The sequence below is a fragment of the Otolemur garnettii genome, unplaced genomic scaffold (assembly GCF_000181295.1).
Source record: "Otolemur garnettii isolate 467f Iridium unplaced genomic scaffold, OtoGar3 scaffold00096, whole genome shotgun sequence".
Lineage (NCBI taxonomy): Eukaryota > Metazoa > Chordata > Mammalia > Primates > Galagidae > Otolemur > Otolemur garnettii.
The window spans coordinates 6,263,843-6,273,833 of NW_003852491.1; the positions used below are offsets into that span (position 1 = coordinate 6,263,843).

At 54.0% G+C, this 9,991-nt stretch overlaps 2 protein-coding genes and 1 non-coding gene across 4 annotated transcripts in view; all 3 read right to left on the reverse strand.

Moving 5' to 3' along the window:
• The window catches only part of LAT (linker for activation of T cells), a 5,548-nt gene extending 2,188 nt beyond the window's left edge, over nucleotides 1–3,360 (reverse strand). Inside the window, exons 1-8 of the mRNA XM_023516721.1 lie at nucleotides 2,998–3,360; nucleotides 2,840–2,867; nucleotides 2,704–2,738; nucleotides 2,358–2,445; nucleotides 2,156–2,217; nucleotides 1,495–1,524; nucleotides 1,352–1,409; nucleotides 1,184–1,278 (exon numbers count right to left, since the gene is read on the reverse strand). Coding sequence (XP_023372489.1) covers nucleotides 1,184–1,278; nucleotides 1,352–1,409; nucleotides 1,495–1,524; nucleotides 2,156–2,217; nucleotides 2,358–2,445; nucleotides 2,704–2,738; nucleotides 2,840–2,867; nucleotides 2,998–3,100 — 499 coding nt within the window. The 5' untranslated portion in view covers nucleotides 3,101–3,360. The remainder of the gene's footprint in view (nucleotides 1–1,183; nucleotides 1,279–1,351; nucleotides 1,410–1,494; nucleotides 1,525–2,155; nucleotides 2,218–2,357; nucleotides 2,446–2,703; nucleotides 2,739–2,839; nucleotides 2,868–2,997) is intronic.
• A 626-nt stretch (nucleotides 3,361–3,986) lies between these two features.
• Nucleotides 3,987–9,991, reverse strand: part of SPNS1 (sphingolipid transporter 1 (putative)) — an 11,289-nt gene continuing 5,284 nt past the window's right edge. For both annotated transcript variants that reach the window (XM_012808915.2, XM_003795755.2), the window contains exons 4-13: nucleotides 9,094–9,230; nucleotides 7,997–8,148; nucleotides 7,837–7,903; nucleotides 6,946–7,091; nucleotides 6,306–6,461; nucleotides 5,827–6,016; nucleotides 5,426–5,491; nucleotides 5,059–5,157; nucleotides 4,555–4,726; nucleotides 3,987–4,326 (exon numbers count right to left, since the gene is read on the reverse strand). In XM_012808915.2, coding sequence (XP_012664369.1) covers nucleotides 4,232–4,326; nucleotides 4,555–4,726; nucleotides 5,059–5,157; nucleotides 5,426–5,491; nucleotides 5,827–6,016; nucleotides 6,306–6,461; nucleotides 6,946–7,091; nucleotides 7,837–7,903; nucleotides 7,997–8,148; nucleotides 9,094–9,230 — 1,280 coding nt within the window. In that variant the 3' untranslated portion in view covers nucleotides 3,987–4,231. The remainder of the gene's footprint in view (nucleotides 4,327–4,554; nucleotides 4,727–5,058; nucleotides 5,158–5,425; nucleotides 5,492–5,826; nucleotides 6,017–6,305; nucleotides 6,462–6,945; nucleotides 7,092–7,836; nucleotides 7,904–7,996; nucleotides 8,149–9,093; nucleotides 9,231–9,991) is intronic.
• On the reverse strand, nucleotides 6,573–6,715 carry LOC111727185. The gene has a single exon (XR_002774797.1). It is a non-coding gene; the product is annotated as a small nucleolar RNA SNORA57 (small nucleolar RNA).

Genomic DNA, 9,991 nt, shown 5'->3' on the forward strand with positions numbered 1-9,991 from the left:
CGCTTGAGCCACAGGCGCCAAGCCGATATTTTTTTTTTTGAGACAGAGTCTCACTTGGTCACCCTTGGTAGACTGCCATGGTGTCATAGCTCACAGCAACCCCAAATTCTTGGACTCAAGCAATTCTCTTGCCTCAGCCTCCTAAGTAGCTAGAAATACAGGTGCCCACCACAATGCCCAGCTATTTTTAGAGATGGGGTCTTGTTCTTGCTTAGGCAATCCACCTACCTCAGCCTTCCAGAGTGCTAGGATTACAGGCATGAGCCAGCGTGCCCAGCACGGAACCATGAGGTTTAATATACATAAAACTCTTCATGAAGCAGGAAGTAGGCCCTCAAATAACTATCACTACAGCCAGCCTCATTAACTGTTAGGTCCCTGGTATTAGCCAAGTAGAGGCACCCAGTAAGTAAGTGAAGGAATAAATGGATGAATCCAAGCATGAAAAAAGGCACTTGGCCAGACAGTCTGGAGCTCAAGCCTGGCATGGAATCATGAGGTTTAATAAATTAATACACATAAAACTCTTAGTAAAGCAGGAAGTAGGCCCTCAATGAACTATCACTACAGCCAGCCTCTCTCAAGAGAGAGGTGGCAAATTGGGTATCTCAATGACAAGTGAAGTGAGGGGATGGAAGTGAAAAACTAGGACAAGTATATTTAGAGAGGAAACAACAACCAAAAATTAAAATTCCCAGGACATTAAGGCAAGCCCAGAGGATGCAACCAGATAGGATGAAAGAAGAAAAGCAACTCAAAGGATACTGAAATAATACAGGAAGCAGAAGAAAACTTATACGCACACATAGATAGACTCTAATATTCTTAGAGATTTACAAGATGATACTGTCTCCATGAAACAGGAACAAGAGACTATGAAAAAGGAATATCTGAAGACCAAGAAAGAGCTTTTGAACAGGAGAAATGAAATTTCAGTAGAGGGCTGAAGAATCAAGTCAAGGAAATCTCTTAGTAAAAGGAAAAGACAAAGAGATAGGAAAGAGGAGTGAAAAAGTAAGAAAATTAGAGGAATAGAGCAGGAAGTCCAGTATCTGAAGGATATGAGTTCCTGCAGGAGAGATTCAAGAAAAAAGGAGGGTAGCAATCATCAGCAAAATCACAGGGGAGTGAAGAGGAGCCCGTATCACACAAGGTAGCGGGGGACCAGAAATGCCTTACTCACCAGAGAAGGCACTGTCTCGGAGGCCAGGGTTGCTGGACACAGGGGCTGACAGGGCAGCAGGGCTGGCAGCTGAGGTGCTGTCAGGAAGCACCTTCCTGAAAGGAAGTAACATGTAGGTGAGCGAGGACCCTGGTGGGCCTCACCCCCACTACCCACCTGGCCACTCACAGGTAGCCCAGATAGTCATCTTCATCATCGTTCTCATCTTCATCCTCACAGCGATGGTCTGGGGATAATAATACAGGGGTTACCTAGTCTGGGACAGGTCCAGGCTCCCCACCCTGCCTGGGCACCCAGGATCCCAGACGCACCTTCATTTTCGTAGTTTCCCACACTGTTGGCTTTAGGGAGAGAGCAAGAGAGAGACTGAGTCAGTTCAGGCAGAGCCCATTTTCTGCCCAGCCCCAGCCCTCAGAGACCCCTTTTTTTTTTTTGAGACAGAGTCTCACTATGTCACCCTCTGTAGAGTGCTATGGCATGACAGCTCACAGCAACCTCAAATTCTTGAGCTTAAGCATTTCTCTTGCTTCAGCCTCCCAAGTAGTTGGGACGACAGGCACCTACCACAATGCCTGGCCATTTTATGGTTATAGTTGCCATTGTTGTTTGGCAGGCCCGGGCTGGGTTCGAACCCACTAGCTCTGGTGTATGTGGCCTGCGCCCTAGCTGCCGAGCCATGGAGACCCTCTTTTTTTTTTCTTTGTAGAGACAGAATCTCACTTTATCGCCCTCAGTAGAGTGCCATGGCATCTCATAGCTCACAGCAACCTCCAACTCCTGGGCTTATGTGATTCTCTTGCCTCAGCCTCCCGAGTAGCTGGGACTACAGGCGCCTGCCACAATGCCCAGCTATTTTTTGTTGCAATTTGGCCAGGACCAGGTTTGAACCTGCCACCCTCAGTATATGGGGCTGGTGCCCTACCCAATGAGCCACAGGCACCACCTGGAGACCCTTTTTGCATGGACACTTACCGCTATCCGAATCTTGCCGAGAAGATGGCATCCGGTGGGAGCCCCCAGGGGGCTGTGGGGATCTTCTGGGAGTCAAAGGTCAGGGGTCATGACTGGGGTGGGGCTCCAGGGGCAAGAGGAGTTGCAAAAGGGAACAAGGCCCCCAACTGGAGGTGAGGGGTGGAGTGGGGTCTGGAGGAAAAGGGGTTCAGGGGCTACTCACGGGATGGGGAGCAGGTCTGGCTGGCTCAGGGGTGGGTAGGAGGTGACAGGTGGGTAGGAAGTGGCAGGTGCCCAGGGAGCAAGTGTGTCTGAGGACATAGAACCAAGCTTGAAGGAAGGACTCCAGGCATCCTGCTCCTGTCCTAAGCAAGGCCTCAAAGAGCAGACTAACGCCTGAAAGCCCCTGTGCCCTGGACACAACTGGGGGAATCCCATCTGCTCCCAGCCCAGCTCAGTTCAAGGCCATGTGGACAATCCCAAGGAGGTAAAACAAAGGTACACACTCACTCATACACCAGGGGACCCTTTCCTCTGCACCCAAGGTGAGAGACCTTCCATGTACTTACGAGCTGGTTTGATCAGGATGCTCCTTGGATACAAACTGGCAGGACAGACACAGCTTAGGTATGGGGCCAAGAGAGGCCCCAACCTCACCCTACCATAGGGCCAAGAGGGAGCCACAGGAAGGCAGGGCAAACTCACCTATCCGAGGTGGCACTGTCATATGAGCCTGGGAAGAAGATGGCAGGTGAGGCAAGAAGGGGGTGCTGTGGTGAGAGGCTTCTAGAGCCCAGGGGGCTCTGCATCCCTGAGAGGATGGGCAGGGACAGTGCTGAGTGCACCACCAGCTCCCTACTCACCTGGCAGCTCACGGCAGCGCACACAGAGAGCCAGCAGCAGCACGGCCAGGAACGGCAGCAACAGCAGGCCCAGAACATAGGGGACCAGGCCGGCTCCCTCCATCTGCAGGGGAGCTTGCACCAGGCTGGCTGCACCCCACAGCCCCTCCAGGACAGAGCCACAGTAGAGTGAGGACTAGGCCCAGCAGGGTCCACGGTCCAGGAAGGCAACAGACTGAGGGGCTGGGGGGGAGGCAGCTGCCCCTCCTTGGGGTCCCTGGACCCCCTCCCTAGATGGGCTGAATGGGGGTCAGCACTGGCTCTGGGAGACCTTTGGTACCAGGGTAGTCAGGCCAGGCCCCGGGACTCTAGCCACCCGCTACACGGTCCCCACGCCCCAGCCGTACCTGCCCCTTGCTGGCGCCCGCCTCCCCTCCACGCCCGCCCGCCTGTGGCAGGAAGCTGTGGTGAGCGCCGGGCGAGGGCAGGAAATCATCAGGCTCCTTAGCTGGCTGCACCCGCCCCTTCCCACCCCCACCCAGCCACTGGGGAGGGGGCAGGAGGCCTAAGGAGCCTCCCCCAGGCTCTTAAGAGGGTCTGTTGGCCTCCAGGACAAGGGACAACTCAAGCAGTGGGAAGTGGAGACACCCTTGCAGGCCAGCCAGCAGCCGTGGCCTCCACCTCTGTGGGCCAGGGAGGTGGCAAACCAGGAGGCGCCAGTAGTGGGAATTCTGAGGTGCAGAGGGCTGTGCCTACCCCCAGACCCGTGTGCCTAGAGGGCCAGGTTCCGGGGAAGCATGGGCATGACTCATGGTCACACCGAGCCAGCTCACTCAGAGGACAGCAATCTACCCTCTCAATCACCCAACCTAGAAGCCAGAGATTCACCCAAAGCCCCACAGAAGAGAACCTAGAGTCCCCGGAACCCTATGGGTGGAGATGGGACACCCCCTGCAATCCAGAGGTCAGAGGTTACAAGCACCCAGAGAAAGACTCAAGCAGGCTCTTGAGGTCTGGCTACAAATTTTATTCCTTTACAAATAGCACCAAGCCCCTGGGGCTGCCCCTGTGGAGGGGATGCCTCTCCTGGACCCCCACCTCCTCCCCAGGCTGCCCATGTAGTGTCTGGGAGCTGGATCATGACCCAGGGTCCCTCCTGGAAGCTGGGCTGGGCCAGAGGTTTAGCCCCAGGCACCCCATGGGGCAGGTCCTGAGCCACTGGCGAAAGACGTACACAGAGGTACATGATGGCCTCTCAGATGAGTACACTGGACACGGGGACCCGGGTGGAGCGACCTCGTTGGGGTACCACTATCCGGTCATCTGTGGGCCCTGCCTCAGACAGCAGACCTGCAGGGGAAGGAGCAGAGCTGGGGCTGGATGGAATGACACAAAGCCAGAGCAGGGACAAACAGTGGGAAACAAACAGGGCAGCAGCAGAGAGTACCAGGGCCATGGACCCAGTCAGACCTGAAGCTGAATGAGGAGAGGACTATGGAGTGAGAGACCTCAAGTGTACAGATGGACAGACAGACAGGCAGCACCAAGAAGCTAGGTGGGGGGCAGCCTCCAACTGACCCTGTACATGCAGCTGGGCCTGCCGGCGGTCACCCTCAATGAAGATGGCGGTGCCCAGGAAGGCCGCGCCACCCAGCGCCCCGACAAAGGCGCATAGCATGAGCGAGAACTGCAGGGCCCGGAACTCGGACAAGAAGGAAGGGGGCCAGCTCCGGCGGAGGCGATCAGAGATCTGCAGGAGGAAGGAGGCAGGAGAGTTAGAGACCCAGGGAGGGGCTGGGGAGAGGGAAACCCCAAATTCCAGGGAGAAAGGAAATGTAGCCTGGGGAAGGGAAGGCAGTTTGGACCACCAGGGTTAGGTCCTTCTTGGCCTCACTGGTAAAATCTACTGAAACAAAATCCTTCCCCTTCAGCTGAGAACAGAAAGTGAGCACAAGGATCATGGACACCTTAAATGGACCGGACCTTCTGATCTGGCCAGACTCAGGCCACCGGCCAGGGGCAGGAATGCCCAAGGTAGGTCCCCCAATCCTTACCCCATGCAGGCCAAGGGACAATGCTCACCAGGCCAATGAGGTAGGGGCTCCCAGCGTCACCTAGCAGGTGGGACAGCACAATCTGGAAGGCTTCAGCAGTGGAGCGTCGTGTAGGGATCACCACATACTAGGGGAAGCAGGAGCTCAGTGGGGTCTCAGGGGACAAGGGAAGGGGGCAAGGTCCAGGTGAAGGCTCAGCCTAAGCTGGGGTTTAGACGTATGACTAGGGACAAGGTCAGAGCTAAGTCCAGGGCTGTGGCCTCTCTAGGGCTGGAACACACAGTCTGCAGCTGTGTTTGGAGGAGGGTAGAAGCCACACCCAAGAGCAGGTGAGGCCTCCTAAGCCGCTCCCGTCAGCCTCTGGGCTAACCATGGAGCCACCTACTGCTACTCACCAGCAGAATGTCAGCCACAATGGCCCAGTTCATGGACAGCAGTGTCTCTCCAATAAAAATGAAAATCTAGAGGACAGAGAGGGCAGGCTCTCATCACAGCAAGGCCTAACACATGGTAGACATACCTGTCCCAGGCCTCTCTATTCACTTAATCCTCACAACACTGCTGGGAGACAGTTGCTACTACTACTGCCATCTTACCGATGATAAAACTGAGCACAGAGAGGTTAAGTTGTTGCCCAGCATCACATAGCTGGAAAGGGCCAGAGCTATGATTCAAAACCAGGCATTTCACAGAAGTGGGCTTGGAATCACATGCTGGCTGACCCCAGTCCTGCCTGATGCATTGTTTCTCCGCCCAGGTCTCAGATCACCCCTCTTGTCACCTTCTGGCTACTCACATAGGTGGCCACGATGCTACCACGGGCACAGGCAAGGGACAGGAAGAGGAAGGGTGCGGAGCCCAAGAGGCCAGCAGCACAGACCAGTGGATCTGCCCGGGGGTTGGTACGGCGCAGGCGACGGCTGATCTCCACACCCAGGCCCACACCCAGGACCCCGGTCAGGCAGGTGATGAGCCCGAAGATGAGACTAGAGGGCGGGGAAGGGGCATGGGGGCCAGTCCCTCTGCCTGCATGCCCCCTCTGGGCTGGCCCCCATGGCCTATAGAAGAAGACGGCCCTCCCCAGCACCCCCTGGTGCACACAGCCCCAAGAGGCAAGCACTATCCCAGCATGTTTCCCAGGCCAGGAAACTGACTCTGGGAGAAGCAGCACCTTGTGGAGTCAGGATATGAACTCCCTGCTGGGTGTGAACCATGGACCCTCTTCACTCCACCCTTGCTACCCATAAGCCACCCAGCCCAGCCCCCTCCGGGTACCTGTCAGAGGAAGAACAGGAGTCTCCAGGGAGGCAGGGTGGGGTCTCTCCCAGGACCACACGGGAACGAAGCAGGAATGCAGGAGCCCACAGGGCCAGGGAGCCCGTGACAAAGGCCACAGCAGTGAAGCCAAGGGAAGAAAGGACAAAACTCGGACTGCAGACAGTCAGGGAGGGAGGAAGTCAGACCTCAGTGAGTGTCCAGGTAGGAGAGGAGGAGAGGTCCTCACTTCTCCCTTCTTTTCTGCTTGTTTGTCTTTTTCTTGCCCAGTGTCTCAGCACTTGAAGATAGAACCAGCAAATAGAAAGCCACCAGCGACGTGACCCTGAGGGGGCGGGAGGCCTTTCCCTCTGCCTCTGCACATAACCCGGAGGGGGACCATATGCCCAGTTCCCACCAAGAAAAGGAGGGTGTAGCTTATTTTAGTAAGGTCAGAACACTGGGACCACCTGGAGACTGTCCCAGCTTCTGGGACCTGGACCTGTAATTCAAGAGCTGCCACAAGGGACCAGCTGAATTCCTGGCCTTGGGGTGGGCCAGTTGACAGAAAAGAAAAAAATAAACATGCTCCACTGAAATCTCAGATGTCAGGACCTCCCAAGGTTCCTCAGATGGTGATTTAAGAAGGAACTAAACTCACTTTCTTGCCAGAGCCCTCAGATCTGCCCACCACGAGGTGGGGCTCAGGGGTGGTGAATCTGAATGACGCTCCACAGCTCCCCTTGGTGGCTCCCGTACTACCAGGAACAGCAACAGAACAGCTACCACTCCTAGACCTGGTGTCACCTGGGGAAGAGAATGGGCTTCAGGACAGGCAGACGTATCCACCAGGGCTGGGGGAGGAGGAGGGTGTACAGACTACTTGGGTTCCAAGACCTCAAATACCCACATAACAAGATGAACTTGTAATTTGGAGGGGGCACTAGGGGCCACCCTATTTTTGCAAGCCTAAATTTGCTTCCTCTGGTAACTGCACCCTTATTTTCTTTTGGGAAACCACTCTCCCAACTTCTCTCACTCCACATAGTTCAAACAATTCCAGACTTGGCCAATGAGAGTACTGTTAGCCATGCCAGCCTCAGTTAACTGATTCCACAGTAGGCACACGACTCATTCATCTAATCGGACACCATCCCAGGACTATAGCTCAAGGAGCCAAAGTGCTGAAGTTTCTACATGGGAAGATAATTGTTTGGAGCTTTCACAGGCTTGCGAATGAAGTTAACACAGAGGAAAGTAAAGCTAGGAAGAGGATGATTAAGTGCCTGTGATGATGTGGTAGCCCTGGATCCAGCTTCACCAGAAGCTCACCCTGGGACTTTCTACGAAGGAAGCCAATGTAGTAAGGGCTTACAGTTTTACAATGGTCTTCCGTCACCTGCACACAAGAGTTCTGTCTAGCATATGGTGAGCTTAGCCAGCTTCCTGCAGGCTTTACAGGGTGAGCACTGCCTCCAAAAGGGGATGTCCCAAGGTAGGAAAAAAGGATTGGGACTGTTGCTGAGTTTCCCCAGGCTATGACCAGACTTACCCGCAGAGCCCAGTGCCAGTCTCCAGCCACATCCTTCACTTTGGAGCCTGCAATGTAACCCAGACCACTGTGGGAGGAGGGAAAAAAAGGGGACAACCAGTCAGTCAAGTCCCCTGTGCCAGACACATGTGCTGCCCCACCAGGATGAAGGCTCCCTCACCTGCCCACCGGGATGGCGAAGTAAAACACACTGAGCATTCGACTCCGCTGGTCGGCCACGAAGAGGTCAGCAATGAGCGTGGGTGCGATAGTGGAGTAACTGGCCTCTCCAACCCCCACTAGGCCCCGGGTCAGGAGAAGCAGCCAGAAACGCTGGGGAAGGAGACAGGGGACAGGTAGTGCCCTGCCCTGAAGTTGCCTTGCAGGCTACCTCACCAGCTGGCTCCAGAGAGGCAGCAGGGATAGTGGAAAGGCCTGGGTTTACAATCAGACAGACCTGAACTTGAATGCAGTCTCCACCACTGACTAGCTGTGACTCTGGGAAAGTAACTTAACCTCTCTGAGCCTCAGTTTCCTCATCTGCAAAAGGAGGATAACAACTTATTTGCATAGCTATTGTGAGGACTGGATAATAAAAGGTCTAAATAAGACTCCCTGGTGGTGAATAATAATCTTAGGTAGGGGATGATTTGTCTACCAAAGATACCTGAAGCTAAGGACAGGTGTATTACCCAAGGAGAGTCATTGGGGCTGAGGACAGAGTTCTGGGGCAGAGTGAGCTGACAGAGGAGACTTCAAAGGAGCAAAGAAATACCATCTAGGGAGGCAGAAGGGAAAGCAGAAGAGTGTGGTCTCATAGACATTAGAAAAGAGTTTCAGGAAGGAAGAAGTGGGTCAATAGTGCGGGAGGCTTCCCAAGATCTAGCATCAGAATGCTGCAGACTTTGGAAAGAGCAGGGTCATGGAGGAGTGGGTGCCAGGGGTGAGTGGCAGGTGAGGAAGGGATCCAGAAGGCCTTTCTGAAAGCCTGATAGGGAAGGTGAAGAGGAAGAGAGGGGCAGTCCAGGTAGAGAAGCTTAAGTATCTAGGTAGGAAATGGAAGGAATCAGTGGTCAGGGGAAGACAGGATGACGGATAAAAGGTTCTAAAAGGAGTGGATGGATGGGCAGATTAGGTGTGTGGAGGGGGCAGGAATAAGATGGCATGGGCCAAGGAAACTGCAGAGGTCTCCAGGGCCTAATCTGAAATGATTTCAGAGCAGCGGTAGAGACAGGGGCATAGGGGCAGGCATTAGCAGGAGCCAGTTTGAGACCTCACCTCTCTGGGGATGAAGGATGACCCCAGTGTCACCAAGGACCAGAAGGCAATGCCCCCGCACATGAGATACTTCCGATTGTACCTGTCACCCAGGTAGCCAAACACAGGTGCCAACACCATGTAACTGGAGATGAACACTGGGGGGAAGCAGAGAGTCACAGCCCAGTCCCAATGCCCATGCCCTTACCCCACCCCAGCTGGAATAGCTAAAGAATTAGAGGTGCCCACTAGCTCCTCCTTCACTGCATACCACCCCACATCCCACCCCTGAAACTCATCAGACCTTCCCACCAAGGGGATAGCCCAGTCCCATCTTCAACATCTTTCCACACCTTCCTCTATAGAATGGATGATTCTGCTGACTTGTCACTTCCTCCCACCTGGCCAAGAACAAACTCCAAACACCATACATACCATGACCCACAATGCCCTATACAATGTAGCCCCTGCCTACCTCTCCAACCTCATAGCCACTCACTTTACCTTCCTATCTCTGCATCCTAATGGCCCAATTGCCCAGGTCAATATAGTCTTAGGGATTTAGGCAGTTGTTGTCCCCTCTATCTGCAACATTTTCTCCTCTCCCTTGAACTTTGCAGAACCTAGCTCCTGTAGGTTCCAGCTCAGATACCTACCCAGCCCACCACACATCCAGTCCCTGTCTAACACATCTACTATGTCCTTTTACATAATAAAGAAAACTGTCTCATTTTAGTTAAGGGTTTTATTGACTTTTGTCTACTTGTGCACAACAAAATGTCAGCTCCCAAGGCAAGGACCTTGCCTGTACTGGCCAATATTATATTTCTTTCTTTCTTTTTTATTTTTTTTGACAGGAGCCTCAAGCTATCTCCCTGGGTAGAGTGCCATGGCATCATGCTCACAGCAACCTCCAACT